The sequence below is a fragment of the Pelobates fuscus genome, chromosome 7 (genome assembly GCF_036172605.1).
Source record: "Pelobates fuscus isolate aPelFus1 chromosome 7, aPelFus1.pri, whole genome shotgun sequence".
NCBI lineage: Eukaryota > Metazoa > Chordata > Amphibia > Anura > Pelobatidae > Pelobates > Pelobates fuscus.
The window spans coordinates 102978488-103005334 of NC_086323.1; the positions used below are offsets into that span (position 1 = coordinate 102978488).

A 26847-nucleotide genomic window follows, 5' to 3' on the forward strand; every position below is an offset into this window, starting at 1 on the left:
GTATTTGTTTCTTTTCCGTTTAAAGGTTAATGGGGTGATAATACATTTTTGTTAAAAAAAAAAAAATGTTTTTAAAATGTATTGTATAAAGACATAGGTTTTTTTTTTTGTGTAGTCTGTTTACTTTGTGAAAAGCCTCAATAGTGAGTATAGTCATATGAAAGTAGGTATGAGTTTCTAAATGATTCTTTTATTTTGTATACTTAATTTAAAATGTAAAAAAAAATTCATATCTAACCCATCTGAGTTTTCCTCTCTCCAATTTACCGGTATTTATTTCCCCATATCAACTTTTGCATTCCACGTATTCTACAAAATGGATTTTGCCTTTTTTAATTTTAGTTGTGTTGCAGGCCGAGGGTTGTAGGCATGTATTGCATATTATTACTGCATTTTATATTATATTATAACACTAAAGTAAAGATTGCTTTTAAAAAGTGTAGATTTGGAGAATAGCCTATATATTTAAAGATGGGTATCTCATTACCTGTCCATACATTTGACATAGAATTGGCATGGATCTAGAATTGTCTTACTGGGAGAGCAGGAAAACCTTCCTACAGGTGGTTCTCCTGCACTCCAGCATATGTCATGCGTTGTGTTTCTATCACCTTAAGAGTAGAATCGCACCTGAGTAACCGTTACTCCATTTCAACGGCAAAATCCTGGCAATGGAACAAATCTATCAGGCTCCTATGGGTGGATTGACACTTTCCCAAGCAGGGCAAATCAAACATGTGGCAGGGCCAAAAGGTGGGCTTTACAAAACTTTAGCTGTGGAGAGGGGAAGGGGTGGTTTAAACTTTTATTAAAACAAGGCTATCATCACAAATGTAATTTCAGATACTTTATATAAGTGTTTAAACTGACAGGTTTTTCTTAAAACAAACTGCTACCATCTAGCACCTGGTGTCCTTGTTTTGATTGGCTACTATGTATACGTGGATACCTATCAAGTTTGTCCTGGTAGTTTAGGGTTAGGCAACTTATGGCTAGGTCTCCTGATTAGCTGTTATTATTTCTGGTTTGGCTCCACCTTGAAGCTGGGGATTTTCCAAGGAAGGGGAAAGTGGGTTACTGACAAATCGGTGTCACCGGTTTTCCTTAATATGTACCATAAACACCTGACAAATGTATCATGGATGTGCAGCTGGGAAATTATAGTTCCAGCATACTCTGAGAAGCACCGAACCCTGGCACTGGCCCGTGGGAATTGTAATAAATTACCTGGAGGAATTGTGTTGGTGTTCTGTTATGCTTGTTAATGAGATTTTGCAGATCGATTTTTATATAAAACAGCCTAATTTAAGTATTTAATACTATATTGTGTCCAATATCCATATGATTGTATGTGTTCTCTGCACTGATTTTTTTTTTTTGTGGGTTAGGGGTGATATAAGGTTCCCTCTCCAGCATTTGATATATGTATACAATACTCACTTCATCCAGACTCCAGTTCTTTAAGTTAATCTATGATATGTAATACATACACAGTCCTATCTGCAGTCCACTCCGAGGTCTGTGTGTAAGCGGTGATATAAGGTCTTGCCCCTCCTTTCCTGCCCGGAGCGATAATCTGTTCCAGATGTCAGTTAGGGAAGTGAAATGAAGCCAAATCATTTAATGCCAGTTATCCAGGCTGATTTAAATGGGGGTGTCTTTTAATACCCAAGACATGCCAAGAATCCTGGTTATTTCTGCTCTGCTGCTTAACACACAATGAGGGCAGGGGCAGTGCTCAAAGGGGTCCGTAGTGAGCATACATTATGCATACTATGCAACGTAGTCAGATGTCTATAGTAAATGCAGCGTGCACATTTTTACACCGCTTTAACAGATATCTGTAAATTGTGCAGCACGGAAGGCGTCCAGAAAATGGAACGTGTGTTGAGTACCGGCACCTAAAGTGAATATGTGGTGCATGCTACTTGGAATGTCGGACTAGGGATCTAAGTAAATGACAAAGTCATGATACAGCTCTGTGTTTTATTGATTTAGTGCTTTCTTTTTTCTTTTTTTCTTTTTTTTTTTCTCATGACGTTTTGCACATTTTCACTAAAGGCCTTTACAATTCTATTGATTTTTTACTTTGTATGTCATTATTCTTTGCATCATACTGTTCATTGATTTTCCTCCCAGAGGGTGCTTTTTACTTGGCATTTGTAAAAAGCATGAGCTACAACAATCCAGGATTAATTCATGTCTGCAGGTTTCACCGGTACTGACAGCTACTGTAAAGGGCCAGTAACCAGTGACTTTCTATTGTCTGTTTTGAATTTTGGCGATAGGAGTCGATCATTCCTGTAATTTTAGTCTACCGGATACTGCTCTCTCCTGGTGCTCCTCCTACCTCACCCAGCGCTCTTTCAGTGTTTCTTTCTCTGACTCTCATTTGGCTTCCGTTATCATTTCTATGCAGATGACATGCCCATCTTGACTCGTGTCTCTGACTGCCTCTCTGCGATTTCCAACTGGATGGCTGCTCACTTCCTTAAACTCAACCTGTCCAAAACAGAACTTCTGGTCTTTCCTCCCTCAAGTGTTACTACTTCTGTGTCTGTCTCCCTCCAAGTCAACGGCGCTACCATCACCTCTACCTCACAGGCTCGCTGCTTAGATGTTCTTTTCAACTCCAACCTCTCCTTCACCCCCCCTCCATATCCAATCAATCGACAAATCCTGTCGCTTCCATCTCAAAAACATACCCCACATCTGCCCCTATTTAACCCTGGATGCAGCTAAGGTGCTGGTCCATGCTTTTGTTCTCTGTCCCGTCGAGGCCCCTACACTCTGCCAAAGACTTGCGTATATCCTTTGTCCTTACTCCCACCTCTAATGCTCGCCTCCAAGATTTCTCCAGGGCTGCACCTCTTCTGTGGAACTCCCTTCCCTTCTCGGTAAGACTTTCACCCAGTCTCCACTCATTCAAAAAAAAAAAAAAAAAATCATTAAAAACTCACTTTTTCAAGAAAGCATATCAATTAAACTGTTAGCAGATTTTTATCCCCCACCCCCATGACTCCTCTCCTGCAACTGTCAAAAATCACCTACTATGAAATGAATACTTTTCTAACAACCCACTTTGTACCCCTACTTTTACCCTTTGTGTCACTACCTCACTCCCCCTAGAATTTAAGCTCATTGAACAGGGCCCTCCACCTTTCTGTTCCTGTAGGTCCAGTTTTCTGATTACAATTACATGTCTGTCAGTCCACCTATTGTACAGCACTACGGAATCTGATGGCGCTATATAAATAGGCTTTCCAAAATTGCAAAAAAACTTTTCATCTTTACCACCCAAACTGGTGAATATAGATATAAAACCATAGATATGCAATATTTGTAACCATGTAACGGTGTTACATTGTACTTTGTCCCAAACATATTCTTTCTTAAAGGGACACTATAGTCACCAGAACAACTACAGCTTATTGAATTTGTTCTGGTGAGTAGAATAATTACCTTCAGGCTTTTTGCTGTAAACACTGTCTTTTCAGAGAAAATGCAGTGTTTACATTACAGCCTAGTGATAACTTCACTGGCCACTCCTCAGCTAACTGTTTGAGATCCTTCCTGGGTCATGGCTGCTTAAAATGCATTGAAACATTCAGTGTTTCCTCCCTCTGCATGCAGACACTGAACTTTCCTCATAGAGATTCATTGGTTCAATTCATCTCTATGAGGAGATGCTGATTGGCCAGGGCTGTGTTTGAATTGTGCTGGCTCTGCCTCCTTCATTCTCAGCCAATCCTATCGGGAAGCATTGTGATTGGCTCAGGCCACCACTTTTAAAGAGGTCAGCAGGCAGTGGGCAGGTCTAAAGGAAACCTGGACAAACTATACAGCTGCAGGCTTGAATTCAAGTAAGATTTTACTTTATTTTTAGAGGCATGAGAGGCCCAGGGTGGCTAGATGGTGGTTTTAACCCTGTAGGGTCAGGAATACATGTTTGTGTTTCTGACCCTATAGTGCTCCTTTAATATTCCTCAATTTTTTTTTTAAATTCATTTATTACTGGTATTTATAAAGCGCCAACAGATTCCGCAACACTGTACAATTAGTGAGGAACGTACAATATAAACAGACCAATACAAGAGGTAGAGAGAGCAGTATTATGACTTGTATGTTCCTTGGAAAATTCTGTTTTGGTGGTGGTATGTTTGGTTTTGTTTTTCCTTTCTTTGAAAGCATAAGTTGTCATTATTGATTCATTGAAGAGCTCTCACTATATTGAGCAGACACAAAATTATGGAATGTAGTTTGTTACTTAAAGACAAAGTACACAGTTTGAGGAATACATTTCATTCTAAAACCTGTAATATTTGCATTTGCCCATAGCGCGCGCGCACACACACACACACGCACCCCTACAAGCAAACCCCTTCATCGTGCTCTACACCCAACCCATATTGCATTGCTTAGTTTAGTATACATGTTAATTTACATAAATTTTTAATTTATTTTATTTGTATTAATAAATTGCTTGTATTGTATGTTTCAAACAAGTCTTATTGTCTTGTTCGATTTCATTTTCCCATAATACTTTGCTTGTGCTCATGTGCCCTTGGACATCTATAGAAAAATGTCCTACAAGGGCATTCACCCTTGGAAATTTCCTTCATGGGTCCAATGTCTGTAGTCTGCTGTGGGGGTGTGCCTGGACATTCCGGCATAAAATGCTAATTAAAATGGAGAACGGAGAACTTTACAAAGATACACAACCACATCAAAACTTGTGGATAGTAAAACAAATCAAGATGTGACCTTTTCTCTTTAACATGCTGTGGTTTTAGTGGAGATTACACAGACATCAGTTGTATAAGTTCAAAAGGTGACTAATATTAAAAGCAGCCCCCCCTCCCCCCTTGGGGACCCCTAGTCACCTGGGGGGGTTTACATTTAGCCCCCACCCGCCACTTATGGCTGGGGGAGGGGGTAGGAGATTTTAATATCCCTTATGCTATTATGTGGGGTTATATTGACCCCCATAGAGTGAGGGAGGACATGGGAGACTTGGGAAATGGCGGGGAGCACTGCTCCCTGCCACTTCTAGTTTTACATATTACAAGGAGGGAGCTGCGAGCTATTTACAAAATAAAGATGCAAAAATAGGTAAGATGAGGGGCTTGGGGGTGACTAGGGGGCAATTAGATGTAGGGGAGTCGGGGGGGGGGGGGGGGGGGGGTTCAAAAAACGGTATTCGTCCATGACAGTGCCGCTTTATTTTATTTATTTAGTTTAGATAAATCCAGTAACTGGAATAATATTTTAATTTGTAGTATCTGAGCCACCATGACAGACTCAGTGCTTTCCAATGATCTAAGCACAGGTCTGACTGCAGCAAAGGCTCCTGGGACCCATGCTGTCTGTCACTGTTCTATCTCGCTGGGCAGTGCTTTCTAGGACAGAAAGGAGAAAAACTGAGCACAAATCTGACCTGTATTCATATTTCATCTGTTAACTCTTGCTGTATTGAAGCCTGACCAGTGCATGTTTTGTGCACACAACTTAAAGCACAATAACACAATTTGAAATGACCCTTATAGAGATGTAGTCTAGAACTAAAAAAAAAAATAACTTTTCTTTCCCTGTTGGTATGTCAGATGGCTGTCTGAAACACAAGCAGCCTCGCTCAGCTAATGCATCTCTTGTGTGCTTTTAGTTGAGACTGTATATGCACTTGTGGTTGAACCTATGCTGCACTCTTTGAAATTGGACAGAGCACCTAAAAATGACATTAAGTCATAGCTTAAAATGCTCTGTCTGTACGGTGAGATAAAAATACCATGCAAATTCATTTTTTATAAGGTTTTCAATAATATATTTCAAACTGCTTCCCTCCACTAAATGCACAGTTTAATCCCACACCAATAAAAAAAAAAAAAAAAACCTTAATTCTTAAAGGGCTAATTCAGTCCGATAAACCATGGGTGTCCAACCTTTTCGCTTCCCTGTGGTGCATTGAGCGCAAATGAATTGTCTTGGACCGCACATAAACTCTATTATATAATTTATATAATACAACTTCAAAAGCCTATTTTAAAAAAATTATGTTTAGTAGAAAACTCCCATATTTATCCTTATGTGGGATTGCCATATTTAAGGATACCAACCAGGGAGATATCTACTGAACACATACACATATATACATATGCACACATAACCACACACATATATAAGCACAGACCTATACACAGTCAGATGTACACACATGCAATTTAGACACACACAATCACAGATATACATACATACACACACACACACACACACACACATCACAGGTATACACAATCAGACCCAAACACATAATCACTGACTGACAAAATCTACATTCAACCCACTTCCTTGCTCTGGGTGGGTTGGAATGGATCCTATGCCCCTGGTGGCTAGTGTTTGCTGCTGGGCTGGGTCCTCTGTGCTCTTCTTGCACATGTCCTTTGCGCGCCCAGTAGTGATGCCAATGTCGGGATGTCATATCCCGGTGGCTGGTTCAATGCAGGGCACATGAGGGAGCTGTCCAGGAGAAGCACTGTAACAAAGGGCTCCCTGCCTAACTCGCCGCCCGGCATTTTTTATTTATTTTTAATCATCCACTTAGTAACATCTGCTGGCTGTCAAGCACACCAACTAGCAGGGTTTCGTGCCTACCTCTATTTGAATTGTAGGAAAAAGCAAACGTGAATGCTTCTCCTATATTTTAGGGATTGGGAATCTTCTAATCTAAACAGGTTAAAGGAATACTCCAAACACCTTAAAAATAAATACTGTACATACAAGCTAAAATGCTTAACGCTGAAGTTTTCCTTTAAGATCACTTCAATTAAGAAAATATATGTATACATTTTATCTAATTTATAGGAACACTATAGGGGCAGGAACACAAATATTCCTGACCCTATAGTGTTTAACCCATCATTTAGGTTCCTTCCACGCCTCCCCTTAGCCCCTCCCCACCCCCATAAAAGTTTAAAACTCTCCTTATTTCCAGCGCCACACGGGTCTCCTGGTGCTGGGTCCGTCCCCTTTGTGACTTCATTATAATGGCAGATATATAGCCAATCCAATGCTTTCCCATTGCAAAAGCATAGGATTGGCTAAAATCGGCACAGGCACGGGGCCAGATGCCGTTTTGGCCAGTCAGGACCTCCTCATAGAGATGCATCTCTGAGGAAAATTCAGCGTCCCCATGCAGCGCGTGGAGACGCTGAACGGCAGTGGTGCTCTTTCGGCAGCACTGACCCAGGAAGCGCTACAGTGGTCATCTAAGGAGTGGCCACTAGGAGGTGTCCCTAGAGGCAATGTAAACACTGCATTTTCTCTGAAAAGGCAGTGTGTACATGAAAAAAGCCTGAAGGGAACTATCGTACTCACCAGAACAACTACACTAAGCTGTAGTTCTGGTGACTATAGTGTCCCTTTAAGATGCCTCTCGATCATGTCACGGTAGAATGTTTGTATGGCTTCTTTGCTTTACCAAGCCTTATTGGAGATTCTATTAGGAGTACTGTCCCTGTGTATGTTCACATGTAGAAAGCTGACAGATGAACTAAAACTAGTATAAACCCATGCTATGCAGTCTGTCCGGATAGTACAGCTATACACAGATCAGCAACATTAAACTGACGGGTGACGTGAATAACATTGATTATTTTGTTACAATGGCACCTGTCAAGGGTGGGATATATAAGGCAGTAGGGCCAAATAGTCATGTCTAATCGACTGGGTGAGAGCATCTCCAAAATGTGGCCAAGATAGGAAGTTTTCGGAGCACACAGTGCATCAGTTTGTCAGTCAGCATGCCCATGATGACCACTGAAAGCATCTTCAATGGGGATGTGAGCATTTAGTGCTAGACCATTGAACAATGGAAGAATGTTGCCTGATGAATCACGTTTTCTTTTTAGATTAATTGGATGGCAAGGTTTGTTTGCGTTGATTACTTGGGGAAGAGATGGCAGGAGGGTGCACTATGGGAAGAAGGCAGGCCAGAGGAATGCAGTGTTATGCTCTGGAGCATTTGTGTTGATGTTACTTTGCAACATACCACCTACCTAGAGATTGTTGCAGATCATGTACACCACTTCATGGCAATAGTGTTCCCTGATGCCAGTGTCCTCTTTCAGCATAAAGCAACTTGCCAGACTGCAAAAATTGTTCAAGAATAGTTTGAGAAACATGACAGAGATGTTGCCCTGGCCTCCGAATTTTCCAGATCTCAATCCAATTGAGCATCTATGTGATGTGCTGGAACAACAAATCTGACCCATGGAGGTACGACATGCAGGACTTAAAGGATCTGCTGCTAATGTCTTGGTGCCAAATACCACAGGACACATTCAGAGGTCTTGTCGAGTCCATGCCTCAATGCATCAGAGCTGTTTTTGCAGCACGAGGGGGACCCTACATGCTATTTGGCAGGTGGTTTGAATGTTGTGGCTGATCAATGTATTATTGTAGCTCAAAGGCAAGTGTCACATGTAGAGGTGCCTGCAGTGTCTCTTTAAGAAGTTGTGGTCATTTAGAAACTATTTCACATATTGTAGTTATTTCAAGTCAGGTTTCACATAGTAACATGATGCATTCCAACCATATGTGTTATTTGTGAAAAGTCAATCTACGTTTCAAAGAAGAGTGAAAATGAGATTTCGTCCATTAGACTTTCAGTATCATGTTTGGGTGAAAGATGCAATTTTAAGGGAGCGCGCAGTGAATCCAGGTCCCCAAGCTGTTTAATGGAAGCTGTAGACGGGTCTCTCAATTTGCTGGCAGCTCTTTTAGAAACTACGTGATTTGAACAAATGTGTATTTGCACAAATTGTAAGCTGTAGTATGAACACTAACCAGTATTTGCCTGTTTTTTTTGTATGGGGCACAAAGTGATATAAATTAGCCAAACAATCCCAGTGCTCTGCAAATATGTGGCTTTGTTGAGCCTTTTGACAGTATTTAGAATTGGACTTGGGTGCCTTAAATTATTTAATCTGAACCAAATTGTGTCTCTGTTAATTTGTTTATGGATGAAATTCTGTCATTCTTTTCATTTCAGAATTTCATGTGAACAAATTGAATTCTGATCCATGCTGTGGCTGCATCCATTTAGCAGTTAGCTTACCAAATTAGGGAGCTGTTTAGTAGAGAGCTCCTTATGGTATTGCCAGAAGGGTTAGGGAGCTATCTACTAAGAAACTGAGACCAATAATTTTGGTGTTTTAGACAGCTTTGCTAATACCATGTAAAAAATACTTGTATTGGTAAATAGTTTAAATCCTCTCTCCTGTCTACTAAACGGCAATCGGCCTGTCATGAGTAAAGACTATACCATAAAACTGATTTTTATTTACCGCTTTTACATTTTGTGTTTTATTTACCTATTTTAATAATAAAGTACTTTTTTTTGCTATATATACCTGGATTTCCACCTCCACCTAAAGTTCTTCACACTAGAGCAGGTCATTGCTCTAGGGTGATGTCAGTAGGTTTTATCCCTTTTCCATTATTGTTACCCTACATAATATACTATTGGGTTTATTTTCTTCTCTTTATATATGATGACCTATACCCACTTTAGAGTCAAGCAGTCTTCATATCTACAAAGAGATCATTAGACTGGGATTATTCCGTCCAGGCGCAAGTAATAGAGGTTACTTGGCTCTATAAAGTGTAAGTGTTCCTTTGGCACTGTTTAAATATCTGCACTATTATTGTGTCCTCCTTATTTTACGATATAGCTCTTTGGATATCGCTCTTTCACTCTACGTATGTATTTCATATCTCTAGCGCTGTTCATCTAGTTGGTTTTTATCTGTCATAAGAAAAGACTACCGACTGGACAGCTACTGCTGCCCAGTCGCTAACCCAATAAAGGTCCCAGCCGCATCTATTTTGAAATATTACAAGGAGGAAGTCACTAGCCAGAAGCTCCCTCTTTGTGTGTTTAAAAAAAAAAAACAGAACAACTCACAGGACAAAATTTTGTCCAGCAATCAATTCGGTCTTTTCATTTGTTTTTAACTTGTATTAATTTACGAAAGGACGACTAGCTGAATTTCAGACAAAACCATGTTCGGCTGAAAATGAATGCCCAAGTCTAATTATAACATCTATTTTCTTCTGTTTGCTTGCAACGTTTATATTCTTTAGATAGACACCACACAGTTTAAAGGAATGTTAAGTGGACTTGTTGCCTTGGAAATTTCACTTAATTGATTAGAGATTAAAAAAACTATTAGTTGTGTATTAACTTTTTTTTTTTTTTATTAATATTAAATGTTAAACCTTTTAAACCGAAAACAAATAGACGTCACCATTTCCTTTAGAGGATGCAGGCATCGAAATATTCTTCAATTTACAAATGGTGCACTGTTATACTGTTAAAATATTAACAGAGGTTATACTCTGAGAATTGATCAATGGAGAATTGTTTGTAGAACAAATTAAGAAAATGCCTCACCAGGAAAATACTGTGTGATAATTTGAAGAGAAAAGGCTCTAGTCAGTAATCAGATAACCTGGTCTAATATAGCATTCATTTTTTTTTTAAAGTAAAATGTTGTTGTTTTAAAATTAAATAAAGAAACCTGACACTTGCTTATAATAGGGGTGTAGGAGCTTGGAGGCTGACCACATGAGATTGATGAAAAAAAAAATGTGATCCCTTACACAAAATGTACAAAATATTGGTGAAGTTTCAACCGAAGAGTAAAACTTTCTCAATCACATGACCTTTCCCTCTCACCCACACTAAGTGTGCATTTTATACTCCATTATTGGCAGTAAACAAGGAGACCTGAACCAGTCTTGAAAAGGAAGGGAATGGCAGGTATTGCATTAAAACCTTGGTAAAAATTTAGAGCATGAGAGTTCGGAATGGTTGGGTGAGCATTGGAGAAGGATGGTGAAGTATGGAAAATGGGTGTAAGTTTATCAATCACTAATTAAATCACATTTTGCGCACTAGTTTTTCAATATTGGGTCTTCAAAGGATTTCTGAAGATCTTAATGCTGGTTTCACATCTAAATTGCTTGTTTTGTTTTAATCACACTAGGGGCTGAAAATGCAGTTTTACATATGTACGTTGAATGTAAAGGAAGGAATACTTTAAATGCTTTTTCACACAGTGCTGGATATTCTTCACAATTTTTAATCCAAAAACCCAAGCATTATTACAGTTACTACTCATTGGCTTTTAGATGCGGATCTGAAGATGGTTATATTGGCTGTTCTTGTTGTGAAAGGTTTGGGTTGTCATTTTCCCTGGGTAAAAATGGATCAATTACCCATAACTTTCCAAGTTCAACATCAGAGCTCTCTGGGACAATATCCGTCAAAATGCGTTTTGAAGAACTTCGATGTAAAGCTTGACACCTGAAAATACTTCTTGTATGTTTGTCATCTGTGTCAGAAATGTTATACTGACCATAAAGGGAACATATCCAAACAGTCTTCTGTTCTTTTCCTACACAGCTTTATTTCCTTTTGAAGGAAACTGTTTTTGATCACCAAGGACTTTGATTTAGTTAATTTATCAACTGGAAAATCTCAGACAAAGGCCAGTTTTGCCAACCCTAAAGGATCTCTGAAATTATCAGTCAAATACGATTTTACGATAAAAAAAAAAAAGATATTTCTATACTTCTCTGAGCTCAATGTCTACTCATAACTCTTCCTTGAGATAGGGTTTAGAGGATTACAGCTAATGGAAGTTTATACTCCAGCTGTTGAGACTTAATTTTCCATGACTCTCAGCCAATCTGGCTTTTAAGCAGGGAATGTGAGTGCACAGCAACAGGCATGCGAAAGGTTCGCCATTATATAATAATGATAATCTCGTGATTGCCAGCCATTCATTTGACTTGGTGTACATCATGAGAAATGTAAAAACAGCATCTCGATTGCCAAAAGCTAGCCACCAGTGCTGCATAACTAACAATTTCTATGTTTTGGATCCAAACCTTTATGCCATATTTTGCCTCCCCTTGGAAAAAATCTTGTGGACCCATGTGCTCAAACATAAACAAAGTCATGTGACTAAGCAGCAGAGTACCAATGAAAGAACAAAATTAATTCGACAAACGTTAAAGTATCCGCGCAGATATCTTGCTAGAACACTAGTGACTGCTATGAGGAAAAAGGCGTGGTCTATGGAGGCTTCTGTCGGCCTTGCATAATCATCCATAGATACCAATAATGTACACTTGTGCATGCGCATGTTTTTAGCACTGACATGGGCTCCTGACAGATAAAGCATCAGGAGCTGAAGAGGAGCCACTGGATAGATATGGCCGTGGCTGCCAGAGACCTCACCAGATAAGTAAAACTTACTTTCCTGTGCATCCCTGGGCCACCGTAATATGCAAAGCCCCCAGAAAGTGACATAACTGCCGTAAATGGGAAAAGTTCACCAGCTTGTTAGAGATCAGTATGAAGCCGAGTTCCTGGTTGTAGTTTAGCTCCCCTCCATTGTTTAACTTTTCCAGCTGGCAATAGAATAAATGTCCCTTTTATACATTTATTCTGGAGATTACAATCCAACCCATACAAAGACTGGGTTTTAAAATAGTTTATATTTGTTTTGACCTCACAACATTTTTTACGAATGACTTGATGAGCAATGTGGTACTTTTCGCTGCATGTTTGTTGAAGTCTAGGTCTATCTCTGTATATAAAAGGGTGACGGTGAAGCGCTAATATATACAATTTGTGATATACAGTGCGGAATATATAGCAATACCTCTACCTTGGAATATTTTATACAGTTGTCCTAATGGAGGTACGCTGTACACTTTCAGGAGCTAACGATTATAGCTCACTGTAATCGCCTGTAGGGTCTGTAAAGGCGACCCTATCCCTTCTTGGCAGTCGTTCCTTTGTTGCTGGTTTCTCTAAATTAAAACACAGACATCTATGGTGCAGTATTGTAGGTTCCAGTGGTGGTGTAAAACAAAATAAAATTTGTACTTACAAACCCAGAGCCTTCCACATCGGCTCTGGTCTGAGGGCGTATGTAGTTCAGGACTACAAACCTTCTTTGTAAAAAAAATTTTTAGTTTTAATGTCTAAAGATTTTTACTGCAAAGAAGCGGAGAGGATTTTAGGAGACGAACATACGTACAAGAAATTGAATTCAAATCCCAGTAATGATATGAATAAGGTCTTTTTAAATTATTTAAATAAAGGTCTAGAACAAAATATACTGAATGAAAAAGAGTATAATTATCTCAATATTAAATACCCCAAAATACCGGTATTTTATTTCCTCCCTAAAGTCCACAAGGATACCCTTAACCCCCCAGGGAGACCGATAGTGGCAGGGATAGACTCCATTTCTAGCAGATTATCCCATTATGTGGACATACATCTACAACCCCTAGTGAAAAAAACTACCTCACACATAAAGGATACTATAGCGGTTTTAAACTTTTTAAAAAATTGTAATTGGAATTCTAAGTGTTTTTTAGTTACAAGCGACGTTTCTGCGCTCTATAGCAATATCCCACACGAGTATGGATGCAACGCAGTGAAATATTTCCTTAACAACTTTTCAGCTATGACAGAAGCAAAAATAGATTTTATCATGGAGGGTATAGAAATTATCCTCAAAAACAATTTCTTTTGGTATGGGGATGAATTCTTTTTGCAGGTGAATGGGACGGCCATGGGGACCAAGTTCGCCCCCAGCTATGCGAATCTATTTATGGCCCATTGGGAAAATGTTTTTGTATATGGCCCGCATAGCTGGAGGCAGAACTTGGTCACCTATGGCCGTTACATCGACGATATTTTTTTCATCTGGGAAGGAGAGGAGGAGGATCTGACCCAATTTTTAGAACATCTCAATAACAATACATGGGGGATAAAGCTGACGAGTGACTGGAGTAAGTCAAAAGTAATCTTTTTGGATCTGGAAATATACATAGAAGAAAATGAGATCAAAACCAAGAACTACTTTAAAGTAGTAGAAGCCAACAGTTACATAGGGAGGGAAAGTTGCCATTTCTCCCCGTGGCTGGAGAATGCCCCTAGAGGCCAATTCCTCCGTATACGTCGGAACTGTACCGACCTCTCAACCTTTGAAGAGCAATCCGATAGAATCAAACAGGATTTTGTAGAGAAGGGTTACGAGGAACTCAAACTAGAAACCACTAGAAAAGAGGTGGAGAGAATAGAAAGAGAAGGCCTTTTGAAATATAAAGAGAAAATAGAGAACGAGTCAAAAGAAATACCCTTTATATGCAATTATAGCACAGATAACTACAAGGTTAGAAAGATAGTATCAAAGTTCTGGCCCATCCTTCTGCAGGATCCTACAGTAAAAGAATTCCTCCCAGAAAAACCACACTTTATCCACAGAGGAGTTAACAATCTCCGGAGTACCTTGACATCCAGTTTTATAAAAGAAAAAAAGATCAATAGAACATTTCTAAACACGGAAAAAGGCTTTTATGGGTGTGGGAGCTGTTTAGCATGCAGGAGGACAACAAACAAAAAAAGACACATAAAAAGTTTTAATAATAAAGAAGGAACAGAATATCAAATAAAAGATCTTTTAACCTGCTACTCTAATAATTTAATTTATTTAATGATATGTCCTTGCGGATTATACTATATTGGTAAAACCACAAGGGCATTACATATCCGTATAGAAGAGCACGGCAGAAACATTACGAAGGGTTTTGAGAACCACAGTGTGTCCGCTCATTACAAAAAATATCATAATTGTGAAACAAAGAACTCCAAGTTTTTAGGTATAAAAAAACTAGAAAGGGATTGGAGAGGAGGGGATTTTAATACAAAGATGAGCCGAAATGAAATGGAATGGATTTTTAAACTAAACACCTTAATCCCCTATGGTCTTAACGCAGACTTTGAAATGTGCCATTTTTTAAAATAAAGATTTTAGGATGATAGGTTCTAAATGATAATTTTAATCTTTCCCCCCCCCCCTTTTATACTTATAGCCTCCATGGAATATTTGTTTAATCACCCCCCGCCTTCATTTAACATTACATATTAACCACCTCACGCCTTCTTTTAACATAATATACCAACACCACGAAATGTATAGAAAATGGTTTTATTATTGTTTGGTCGATTTTAAGTAGGATCTGTAATACATATTTTCGTATTATTTATTACACATAGCAATGTTGCAATGTAATTTAAGTAAGGGTCGAAATACATGTTTTGACTACACATAAAAATGTTGGAATAGATGTCACCCTCTATAAGAAACTTTAACCCTTTTCCAAACACGAGTGTGCAATATAGAAAGATAATATAAAAGTTTAAGGGAATATATGTGAGTTAGAAGAGAAAGATGGACCTTGTATTCAAAGGAGATTCTTTTCTAAAAAATGAGTTTAAATACGAGAAAGTAACCATATATTATTATGTGTACCGATTTTCCCGTTGCCATGCCAACCGATATACACAGAGACCGCGAGTGCCGAGCGCAGAATGATGACGTATCGGCACGCAGAACGGAAACCGGAAGTAACAAGGGGTTTAGAAAACGAACTGAAAGTGAGGCTTGGAACGCAGGGCGTCACCGTTCCCATGGTGAACGCCCGGGATTCAACAAGCCGGAAATCAATTACAGCACTCAAGAAGAGGTATTTGTAGCAGGAGCCGGTCCAAGGAAGGAACAAAGATTTTCTTTCTCCAAAACACCAGTTGAAGAAGCCAGATCGGCGAAACGCGTCCTGGGGACCTTGTGAGAAAAGAGACTCATATATTGGACTTTTTAAACCCACGAGTGGTATTTTATGTATAGATATATTTTATATTATTATTCTTTTTTATTCATGTGATACAATAAATTTCTTAAATATTTTTCATACCACTTGTGGCATCTCCTGCTATTTTTTTTACAAAGAAGGTTTGTAGTCCTGAACTACATACGCCCTCAGACCAGAGCCGATGTGGAAGGCTCTGGGTTTGTAAGTACAAATTTTATTTTGTTTTACACCACCACTGGAACCTACAATACTGCACCATAGATGTCTGTGTTTTAATTTAGAGAAACCAGCAACAAAGGAACGACTGCCAAGAAGGGATAGGGTCGCCTTTACAGACCCTACAGGCGATTACAGTGAGCTATAATCGTTAGCTCCTGAAAGTGTACAGCATACCTCCATTAGGACAACTGTATAAAATATTCCAAGGTAGAGGTATTGCTATATATTCCGCATTGTATATATTAGCGCTTCACCGTCACCCTTTTATACTTCACCTTAAGATAAGTTTTTGGTGTTATAGCAGCTATTTTGCGGTGTTATACAACAATTATCCACCCATCCAAAAATAGCGCCAGTACACTCCTATTTCTTTCTATCTCTGTATATACAGATATTTGCACTCCAAGGAATATATTATATAGAATAATATAGATAGATATTATAAATCCCAACTTAATGGGGGTTTCGTTATAGTATATGATCATATATTGCATAAGCATGCCACAAAGCCAATGAACCTAATTCCTGGCAGCCCCTATCCTAGCAACCATATATGTATATGGTATGTATACATTAACAGGAGTCACATTGCATGTTGTGCTAATGCTTTATGACCGTATGTCTTTAAAGGACCTCTCTAGGCACCCAGACCACTTCAGCTCAATGAAGTTGTCTGGGTGCCAGGTCACCCTAGTTTTAACCGTGCAGCTGAGAAAACACAGCAGTTTCAGAGTAACTATGTTTACACTGCAGGGTTAATCCAGCCTCTAGTGGCTATCTCCCTGACTGCCACTAGAGGAGCTTCCGCGATTTACACGGAGTAAATCGCGCTTATTTGACACTGGACATCCTCACGGAGTCCAGCTTCCAAAAAGATCCACGTAGGAAAGCATTGAGTAATTGGCTAATGCTTTCCTTTGGACTGGTTTGAACGTGCGTGCCCTCTGGCCTGGCATGCTCATTCGGCTCTGTTCTGGAGCTGACGTCGGCGGGGGAGGAGAGGTTACCAGCGCCGAGGGAGCCTGGTGCTGGATTAAGGCAAGTGGCTGAAGGGGTTTTAACCCCATCAGCGCTGAGGGAGGGGGGAGGGGGACCTATTAATCATATAGTGCCAGGAAAACTGGTTTGTTTTCCTGGCACTATAGGATCTCTTTAATGAGAGGTGATAATGAAGTGTGCGCTTGAGTTCTGCTAAACAAATTACGCTGAAAGGTAGAAATCTCTGCCCCTGTATAAATAGTTACCTTTAATCTCAGAATGGAGCTTGCAAAAATCATGTGAAATGTTGGCAGGAGGGATTTATTTATAAAATATTTTACCTGGAAGGATACGTAGCGATTTCTCTCATTTTCAAGTATGTCCTTGGTTTTCATATTTGTAATGTTAAGGGAAGTCTGTGTACTTGTATGTCACCCCCATGGATTCCATGTGTGAGTAACCTCATGCCCACTGACCAACCAAACAGGAGTGAAACCCATTTTTAAAGTGCACTCACGAAGATCATAAAATCTTAATTTTTGCCTTTTAGTGTGCCAATGCCTGCTCTATGACACTGATGACCTTTGCAGTAGCAGCTGATAACTCTTTAAATGCCCTGTTTGAAACCTTTCTGATTTAGAATGTAAAGTATTTCGTCAGGCTGATGGCTCAGGATCAGGCCTTATTACAGTAACTTTTCTTTTTCCTCCTTGCACACTGACTCTGTATTTGAATAACCATGTGGATTTCTAGTCACTGCCTGGTCTGCACATTGTGTTTTTGTACACCTCGGTGCTGGGGTTAATTTTTCATTATCTCTGCAGGAATCTCTGCTGCTGAATCCCCTGGCTTAGCCAGAACAATGAGCTTTAATTAATGTGCAGCCTCTCCCAATGCTCCAACTGCTCCACACTTAACCCTTCCCATCACGTACAGAGAAATCAGGAGTCGATCGTTCATTCGCTAGACTTGGTGTTTATTACCTCTGGCACTGTGTGCATACAAGGTTTAAACACCTCCAATCAGAAAGCATTAACCCAATCATTGCCAAGTGATTTTAAACTGCAGCACATTACGTGGCATGTGTGCCTTTTAGAGGCCAGAATAAGCTATTTAGTGACAGATTATGGTGAAGGTCTCTTGTATGGCCCCCATACCAATGCAGTTGTAATCTGACTAAGCTTCCTGGGAGTTGTAGTAAGCCAGTTGTGTGGCTCAGATTGTAAGTATTGTATTTTGATCTCTTATTTGACCTTTCTTTTTTTTTTTTTTTTCAAATATATTTTTACAACAATAACTTTAACGAAAAAGAAAATACCATGTTATACATAGAGTAAATATCAATGTATCCAGTCCATATGTAAATCAATTTATGAAAGTATTAAATATATTTTAATTCTTATAACATATTGGTATGAATGAACTATGCAATTAAATCACAATGTTAATAATTAAAACAAAAAAAAATTAAAATTGGGAGGGGGAGTTATAGGAAGTAGAAAAAAAAAAGGGGGGAAAGGGAGTGCATTCATCCACAGCCTTTTTTTTTCCCCAACATAAATTCTATTGACTATAACTAATTCTAGTATACATAACATGACACAACCAATACCTAGGTCAGATAATCGTGTAATAGAAAAACATATATTTAAAAAAAAAAAATAAAAAAAATTTGTCAAACAATTTTCCAAATATATTTCTTTATATGAGCAATCAAAACCTATATTCTCTTTTAATCTTTGTTTCCCATTCGTCCCAGTAGTGTCTAAGGTTATCGAACTGCAAAGAAGGTTGTCTGAGAGCCAATTATTTGACATTTTGTCATTGACCTTGTTGCCTACGATGTATTTTTTACCTAAGCAAGTTCATTGGTGTGTCTTCCTTTTTAAACAAAAACACACCCTTACACTCCAAGATAAGCCAATTTGATATCAGTTAGCAGAATCACTATCTATATGTGCCATGCCTTTCAAATCTTGAATAAAGGCTACAGAGTAAAACCATATTTTGGGAACAAATTGTTTAAATCCCATTGCAGAATGTCTACCTTCATTATCTATTTAACACATATTCTAAGTTTAAACCAAACTTTGTCCGATGGATTGACGTTAATTTGTAGTGACTGCTACTCTGTAATTAGTGTCCATTATGGTCATCATTCATTAAGAGCATATAGAGACAGACAGGTGATCAAATCTAGCAAGCCTAACTTAACATTCATAGGAAAAACAAGTTTGTGATCAATCTTCATTTAGCTTTACATTGACCATGGTCTGGGCAAGATGCAAGGGGTCAAGACCTCCCAAGGGAAGCCATAAGCCACTAATTTAGCAGACATGTAGAGGGACAAAGAACAAATGAACTAGATCAGGTTATGAGTCCAGATTTGATCCAGTCTCATGAAAATGTGGAACTTATTTGGCAAAAAAAAGTAACTTGGGAAAGAGGGATCATTGTCAGTATTAATCTACAGTAGGGTTGATTTTAAGACGCATGAAAACGGACATTTGATTTTTACCATTTTGTGTTGTAGTGTTCTTGCTATTATGTATATATATTTTTTTAATTTTCGTGTAAAATGCTTTGATTCAATCTTTAGAATGGCTGATTAGTATATGAGAAAAGAGAAGATCCTGGTCACCTTTGGTTAAAATGCTGGACTCTGCATACTTGGGAATTTGTTTTGCTGTGTTTTCTATATCAGATCAGTGACAGTTAGAACACCTACGATCTGTCCGTTAACAGGAAATTGAAATCTCCAGAGGATCCCATGTATTTATATAGTTATGGAACTCCTCACAATATTGGTGAAAGGGATAAAAAAAAAAGACTTGCCTCTACAGACTCGCAAAACAACTCTGAGTCTTTGCGTTGGCAGATTGGTCAGTCCAAGTGCCCTTAATATCCACTTTCTTTATCATATTCAAATATGGTTTTAACCTGGTGCTGAAGTACACCCTAAAGTGTCCTAAGGGTTACACATCTGAATAAACATTGTGCTTTGCTGGAATGTGGTTTTGTTGGGACGGTATTGTTTTTTAACTGTCTTAAAATGGCCTGTAGTTTTGTGATGCCCTTTTGTGTTAAATTGGTTTTACTATTATGTTTCTGGTATTGTGACGTGTATTTCTCTGCCTTGTAGTGTTTTGATGGTAGAATTGTGTTGATGTGTTCTGCAGTACCCTGTAGTTATGTTCCTTCGTTGTGCTACTCTGTGTTTTACTGTGTGCTGTGATGTCATTTTAAATTGTGATGCTGTTTGACATCGTGATGTCTCCACTTGCTGCATCCATATTATGAGAATAGTTCATTTTACCCCTACTCCTATTGTTTCACCCTGTACTAAGCTTCAGTAGAGCTGCCAGCTGCAGATTGAAGCCTGGCCATGTCATTTAGTGTTCCTCTATTTTTGTGCAGTGCACTTTGCGCTCCTCTGACACAAAGGGTTAAATTTCAGTCAACAAATTTGCACCCCAGAACCCTGAACAAGAGAAGCTGTTATCTATATACCTTGTGCTTAGCCAGTGTGATATGCTAGTTGGTGCCTTGCCTGGGTTATTTGCCTGCCGGTGCCTTGCCTGGGTTATTTGCCTGCCAGTGCCTAGCCTAGGTCAGTTGCCAGTCAGTGCCCTGCTGAAGTTTAATGCCAGCCTCTGCGGTGCCTCACATGACAGTGGGTACTGGAGATTGGATCCAGTGCCAACTTCCTATGTGCATGGTTCAGATACTAGCTGTGGCAAGCTGGGTCAGTGCTCTAGGTGAGTGAGTGCTCCTGTGCTGGTCCCGGGTTAGTGCAATCTGTTAGTGGGGGCGCCTGGCTCTCAGCCTTTACAGGAGCCTCAAATAGGGAGAGGTGCGTCTCTGTGTCCCAGTGATTACACAGAGTGTACATTGTCTGTGTCAGAGAACAGTTTTTTTTCGAAAAGAGGCAGCAGAGGGGGGCGTTGAATAGTAGTTTTGAATGGGTTAAAAGTGCAGACCTTCATCTGACATAATCTAATAAGATCTCTATGATTGTAAAGAACACATCTACCTTAGCTTTACTGAGCGTGAGAAAGCATTAACCCATAATATGCCAGGGTGAATTATCTGCCAAAAAAGAGATTAATATCCGTATATACTTTGAGTTCCGAGAATTCTACAGTGGACCAGAGACATGACGATATGAACATATATTTCAAGAAGAATACCAGCTTAAAGTGTATTTCATTTACCGCCTGCCTTGATTTATTTAATAGAAAGAAATCAAAGGTGATGCTCCCCAGTTACCTCCTTGCCCTGTTGAGGGGCAGACTGTGCATACTCACTAGCAGGCTTCATGTTGACAGAAGAGCCGGGTCAGGTGGAAGGCAATGGGTAGGGGGGGGGGGAATATAGTATGAAGGGGGGTCTCTAGGGTCCATCTGTCTGGCCCTATCACAGCTGACTCACAGGAAGTGCACAGAGCAGAGTCTTAGGATGCTGCCCCTCCCTCCTGTCTCACTCTCTCTCTCAGCCTCTTTCTTGCTCACTATCTGTCTAATAGAGGAACAATGAGCTGCTGGTAACTTCTCCTCTGTTTCAATACGAACACTCACTACCACGGATCCATCTACCTGCACAGCTGTGCCCGCTAAATGCCCTGAGTTTTACCCACTCCCTGGCTGGGCTACTCCCTACCTACTCGCTGGGGAAATTCATTGTGTGAAAAGGAGAGTGCTGGGGTCACGATGGTCCAGAGATTCAGCCTAAGGCGGCAGCTCTCCAAGGTGGGTACAGGAGTGTGTATAAATTTAACAAGGTCAGTACACTGTCTACAAGGGATCCGTTGTTACATTGTACTTTATTTGTGTTTTCTTCAGAGCAAAACAATGAAAAAATATTTGATTTAAACTTGCTCTATTCTGCTAACATAAATGTATGTAAATTAGACTGTAAGCCTTTTGAGGCAGATCAGTGCCCTTTAGTTTGGGTTCACATCCATAAACTTGCATTTTTGCATTTGTTTGTTGTTTTGTTTGTTTGTGGGGTTTTTTTTTATTTGTTTGTTTTATTTCTTTTTTGTGATTATTCCCCCTCCCCCACTGTAAATTAAACAGAATTAAAAAGAATATACAAACACCGTTACTTGTGTGTAGTCCCTGGCTTGTCTTTGTGAATTTAGTTGTAATATGCATTTTGGACCCAGGTACACTTACTCCACATTTCCAGAGCTAGTGATGCTTTTATCTGATGCCTGAAATAAAACCATTTATAGGTCTCGAGGGCATTCAACACATTCATCTGGCAGAATTGCCGTCTTTTTATGGCAGTTAGTGCAGACTGGAGCACTTGCATTGCATGGAATATCTTTTAATGAAAGGATAAATCTTTACAGGTATTTCTATAAAGTCACATTACGTGTCCTTGGGACTAAACTGAGCATCTTTGTGTCAGGAGTGGCCCTGGCCCATGATGCTTTGAGTCAAAAGGTGAAAATCGGACAGGGTCCCATGGTGTTATAATACTACAAAGCCATCTAACACAACATGGCATTGACAGAGCATCATGGGAAATGTGGTTCCACAACAAGCTACGTTTTAGCTACACCTGCTCTCATTCTTTACACATTAATGATATGTACAGTTTCTAAATATTAAATGATGTGCTTCTGTGTGATGGCAATTTTATGCTGTGGCCTTCACTTTCACAAAATGCTTTTTAATTTCCACAATACTTTACCAGCTGTATGTAAAGGATTGTATGGTTCCCGAGAAGCTGATCTAGCCAAAACATCATGGGTGGTTTAGTCCTGTAACAGGGTAGCAAGGCAAAGCCTCATGGAAGGTGTAGTTCTCAAAAATGTAAGGAGCAAGACTGAGCATTATGAGAGGTTTAGTTCTGGAATAGATGAGTTGTGCAGAGCTTCTTGGGAAATGTAGTTCTGGAACAGCTGAGGAGATACCGGTCTGTTGAGTGTTTGCAAAGTATGCCAGCATGGTGCGGTGATCATGACTGTATGTATTATACCCATGTGTTTTTGTTGAGTGCATTAATACTGTGAAAACCACAGTGAAGTTTGCAGAATGTTTCCTCTGAGCCTGTGGGTTTTTGCAAGTCTATTTGAACCCTACTCATGAGAAGTGTTCATAGAGATGGGTATGCTGCCTGCTTTGTTTTAATATACCAAGCAACCGTTCAAGATGTTTTCTGAACGCGAGGCAAATGCTTGGCTTTCCTTTCCCCTTCATTTCCTGGTAAACTTCCTGTTTCTGCGTTAATTACCCTTGGAGGGATCAGGGATTTGCTTTTTTTTTTTGCTTTTCATTAGCAAATTGAGCAGATTTCCAGTTCAGCAGCATTTAAGCCTGAGATGGGCAGAGGGTTAAATGGACGAGTGGTGTTAATCTGTTCTGCCTCGGTTAACCAGGGTCGGGAGATTGAATGGGATATGGATGTTCTGCTCCTGTGACCCTGGCAGAGGAGAGATCTCGCTGCCCATGTAGTTTGCGTGTTTAACTTTGCCAAGTGCAAAGAGACCTGTATCACAAGCCATTTCAGGTGCTCCAAGCAACAAGTTTTGTACATCATATTTTTTTTCTATTGCTTCAATACCAGCTGGGAATACAGTGTAAAGGTGGAGTTCAGGAGGCTGAAGGGAAAAACTGTATCAGACATCTGAATTGGCAAAAGCAAACTGTAGAATAGAAAGGGTAGTAGAGACCTAGAATGGCTTTCCAGTGGAAACCAGAACGGTCCTGTGATGTAAAATGCTAGTGTGCTATCCACTATAAGTAGTTAAAACAAACTGTAATAATGAAAGGTTTGTAGATCGCTGGCGCCGGCCCGCACTCTGCCGGACTCTGTGCCTGTCATTCTGTCAGTGAATTTGTTGCTACTTGAACCCATGGTCATGACTTTTGACTTGTGCCCCACAAATACTTATTGCAGAAAAATATATAGGTTAGAGGCATCTTAACTTGTATTATCCAATCCCTTTGGACTCCAGAAAAGGAAAAGGCTTTATTTATTTTTTAATTGTGGGACTGGCAATCTGTAATTTAGATTATAGTATGAAGGATGTGCATGTTCTGCCTCTTGAAACTGCTGGACATAGTCTCCTGTATATTTGCAAAGACCATATACATCACATGTGTGATATCTGCATGAATGGGGATGCTTAATGAGTAAAATAACAATTAATCATCAATGCAACATTCACTCCTAAGGTGTACCAGCTATAATTCACCCAGATGAGTAGGTTATCTTTTGTTCCCATAAACTTAGTACCATATCCTGTTTCATAGCTAAATCTTTATATTTTTAATGTGGGTGAAAAGTCATATGTTGTAGATTTCAAGATGACTTAATGTGTGTTTCCTTTAATCTATCGTCACAATTAAATTGTTTTTATAAAAACCCGTGTGACCAAGTCTTCGCTGCAGGATCCAGGTTCTATGAGCCTAATTTTACAGGAGCCTGATTAGAGTGAGGGGCTTCTTATTAACTTCTTCATTGCCAAACAGTTGAGGAGCGGGTTAAGATGGTGTATAATTGGAATCACAATACACTTACATCTATGTATTTGCCAAATCTACTGTTTGTGTTACATTTTACAGACTTATTTATGGTGCAGCTTCTTCCCTTTCTTTTTTTTGTGTGTAGATGAGTTGAATGTTTACTTCGGAGCTGTAGGTGTCTTGATAACAGAGCTCCCAAAGAAACAGTTTATTTTGGCTTTTCTTTCAACCTAATTCCCTAATATTAGGCTTTCTGTCCAATCTTGGTAAACCATTCTCTGCCAGACACTATCCAAAAAAAACGACCTACATTTCACCATATTAAAAAAAGAGAGAAAATAAACTGTATTCATTCTTTAAGTCATAACTGACAGATCTGTGTGTGAAATCTGCATCTGTTTATGGAATGTAGACTTCCAAATTGCCTGCGAAATGTGCAGCATTGGATCTGGATACTGACAGCTGTCAGGGTAGGCAACTGTATGCCTGTAATGTTAATTGTTGCTGGTTAACTAGCACACCTATCCTGATGCACAAGTTTAATAAAAAAAAATATCCCTTTGTCTTCTTCCTATGCAGCACTGTAGCTGCTGGTCTGCAAAGTGACTGATGAGTTGCAGGACCGTGTACTCCGTACATTTGAAGATCAATGCTTATATAGGTATAAGTCCTATTTTATTTTCTTTGAAAACCAAGTCTATGCTTATGTGAAATTAATAGGGAACATCTTAACTTAAAGGAACACTATAGTTACCTAAATTACTTTAGCTAAATAAAGCAGTTTTAGTGTATAGATCATTCCCCTGCAATTTCACTGCTCAATTCACTGTCATTTAGGAGTTAAATCACTTTTTCTGTTTATGCAGCCTTAGCCACACCTCCCCTGGCTATGATTGACAGAGCCTGCATGGAAAAAAAAACTGGTTTCACTTTCAAACAGATGTAATTTACCTTAAATAATTGTATCTCAATCTCTAAATTGAACTATAATCACATACAGGAGGCTCTTGCAGGGTCTAGCAAGCTATTAACATAGCAGGGGGTAAGAAAATCTTAATTAAGCAGAACTTGCAATAAAGAAAGCCTAAACAGGGCTCTCTTTACAGGAAGTGTTTATGGAAGGCTGTGCAAGTCACATGCAGGGAGGTGTGACTAGGGTTCATAAACAAAGGGATTTAACTCCTAAATGGCAGAGGATTGAGCAGTGAGGCTGCAGGGGCATGTTCTATACACCAAAACTGCTTCATTAAGCTTAAGTTGTTCAGGTGACTATAGGTCCCTTTAAGAAAGAAATTAAGTAGATCAACACCCATGACATGTGTGTGGAAAAAATAAAAGATAAAAAGTGTGCACATAGTGATACAGTGACTTCCTGGACACATTGCCTCTTCATGTGGATGAGAAGCTTATGGAAAGAGCTGCAGTATGTAGAATTCATATGCTGCAAGACTCTACAGTGTTTTATATGAAAACTTATCTAGGGTCAGCTGGACTCCTCTGTAGTACAACTCATCATCTGAGAGTGGTCGGCTGATGCTCTCTGCCTATGAACTAGCCCTAAACTGCAGGGGTTAGCTCAATAAAGCTAACAAAATCTCCAAAGCATAATGCAGAACCAGCTCCTTCTATCTCCTGGCTGTGTGAGACCTTCCATGGTCTCTCGGACCATTTGGTCCACAAGTTGCACCAGGCTTACACTAAAACGATTTAAAGATGGTCACTTCTAGACTCTCCAATATGACCAGTTGCCTGAAACACAGAGGAGGTTATGAAATGACTTACTATCCATAAGCACAACCCTCCCCCTCCCCAAAACCTTCACCATTCCATATATAGGGGACAAATGTGTAGCACTCAGTCATTTCTGATCTTTTGGTCCAGACTGCAATATGTCACACCAGTAAGGCCCAGGAAGATTTGTTTAACTTTTTCTAATGGATGTTTTTGATCTAGTTTACGTATTGTACTATTTATTGAAAACCTTGTGTGCTATTGAATTACATATTTTATGTTATATATATATATATATATATATATATATTAGTAAATTTTTTACAACGGATTAACATTTTACCTGTGGTACTAACAGCCACCTCTCGGCAGATGTTGCATATTGATTTACTCAATAAAACAAATTATATAATGTTAATCTGTTGTAAAAATTATTTGAATTCCACAAACTTCAGGGCAGTGTTATTGTATTGCCCATGAATATGTATGGATGATTTGTGTCCCAAAACAAAAAAAAGCCTAGATGACCTGTGCACATCTTGACATCCACAACATTAGGACAATGGCACCCAAAAAGTAGATTGTAGAAGCTGTAGTTCTAGATATACCTTGATCTAAGGCTATGAAAGCGCCCCAGACAGCGTGTGAAATTCCCCTGGATTGTGAAATCAATGCTATGGCTAGAATCCAAAAAGAGCCACAC

The 26847-nt window shown here is 39.3% G+C and overlaps 1 protein-coding gene across 3 annotated transcripts in view; it reads left to right on the forward strand.

The window, feature by feature from the left end:
* Positions 1–26847, forward strand: part of TMCC1 (transmembrane and coiled-coil domain family 1) — a 118354-nt gene that overhangs the window by 40717 nt on the left and 50790 nt on the right. The window contains exon 1 of one of the 3 annotated variants that reach the window (XM_063426306.1): positions 21507–21683. The exons of 1 other annotated variant lie outside the window; for it this stretch is intronic. In XM_063426306.1, the coding sequence (XP_063282376.1) occupies positions 21645–21683 (39 nt within the window). In that variant the 5' untranslated portion in view covers positions 21507–21644. Of the gene's footprint in view, positions 1–21506; positions 21716–26847 lie in introns of those variants that run through there. One more of the 3 variants, XM_063426309.1, reaches the window with a different exon arrangement.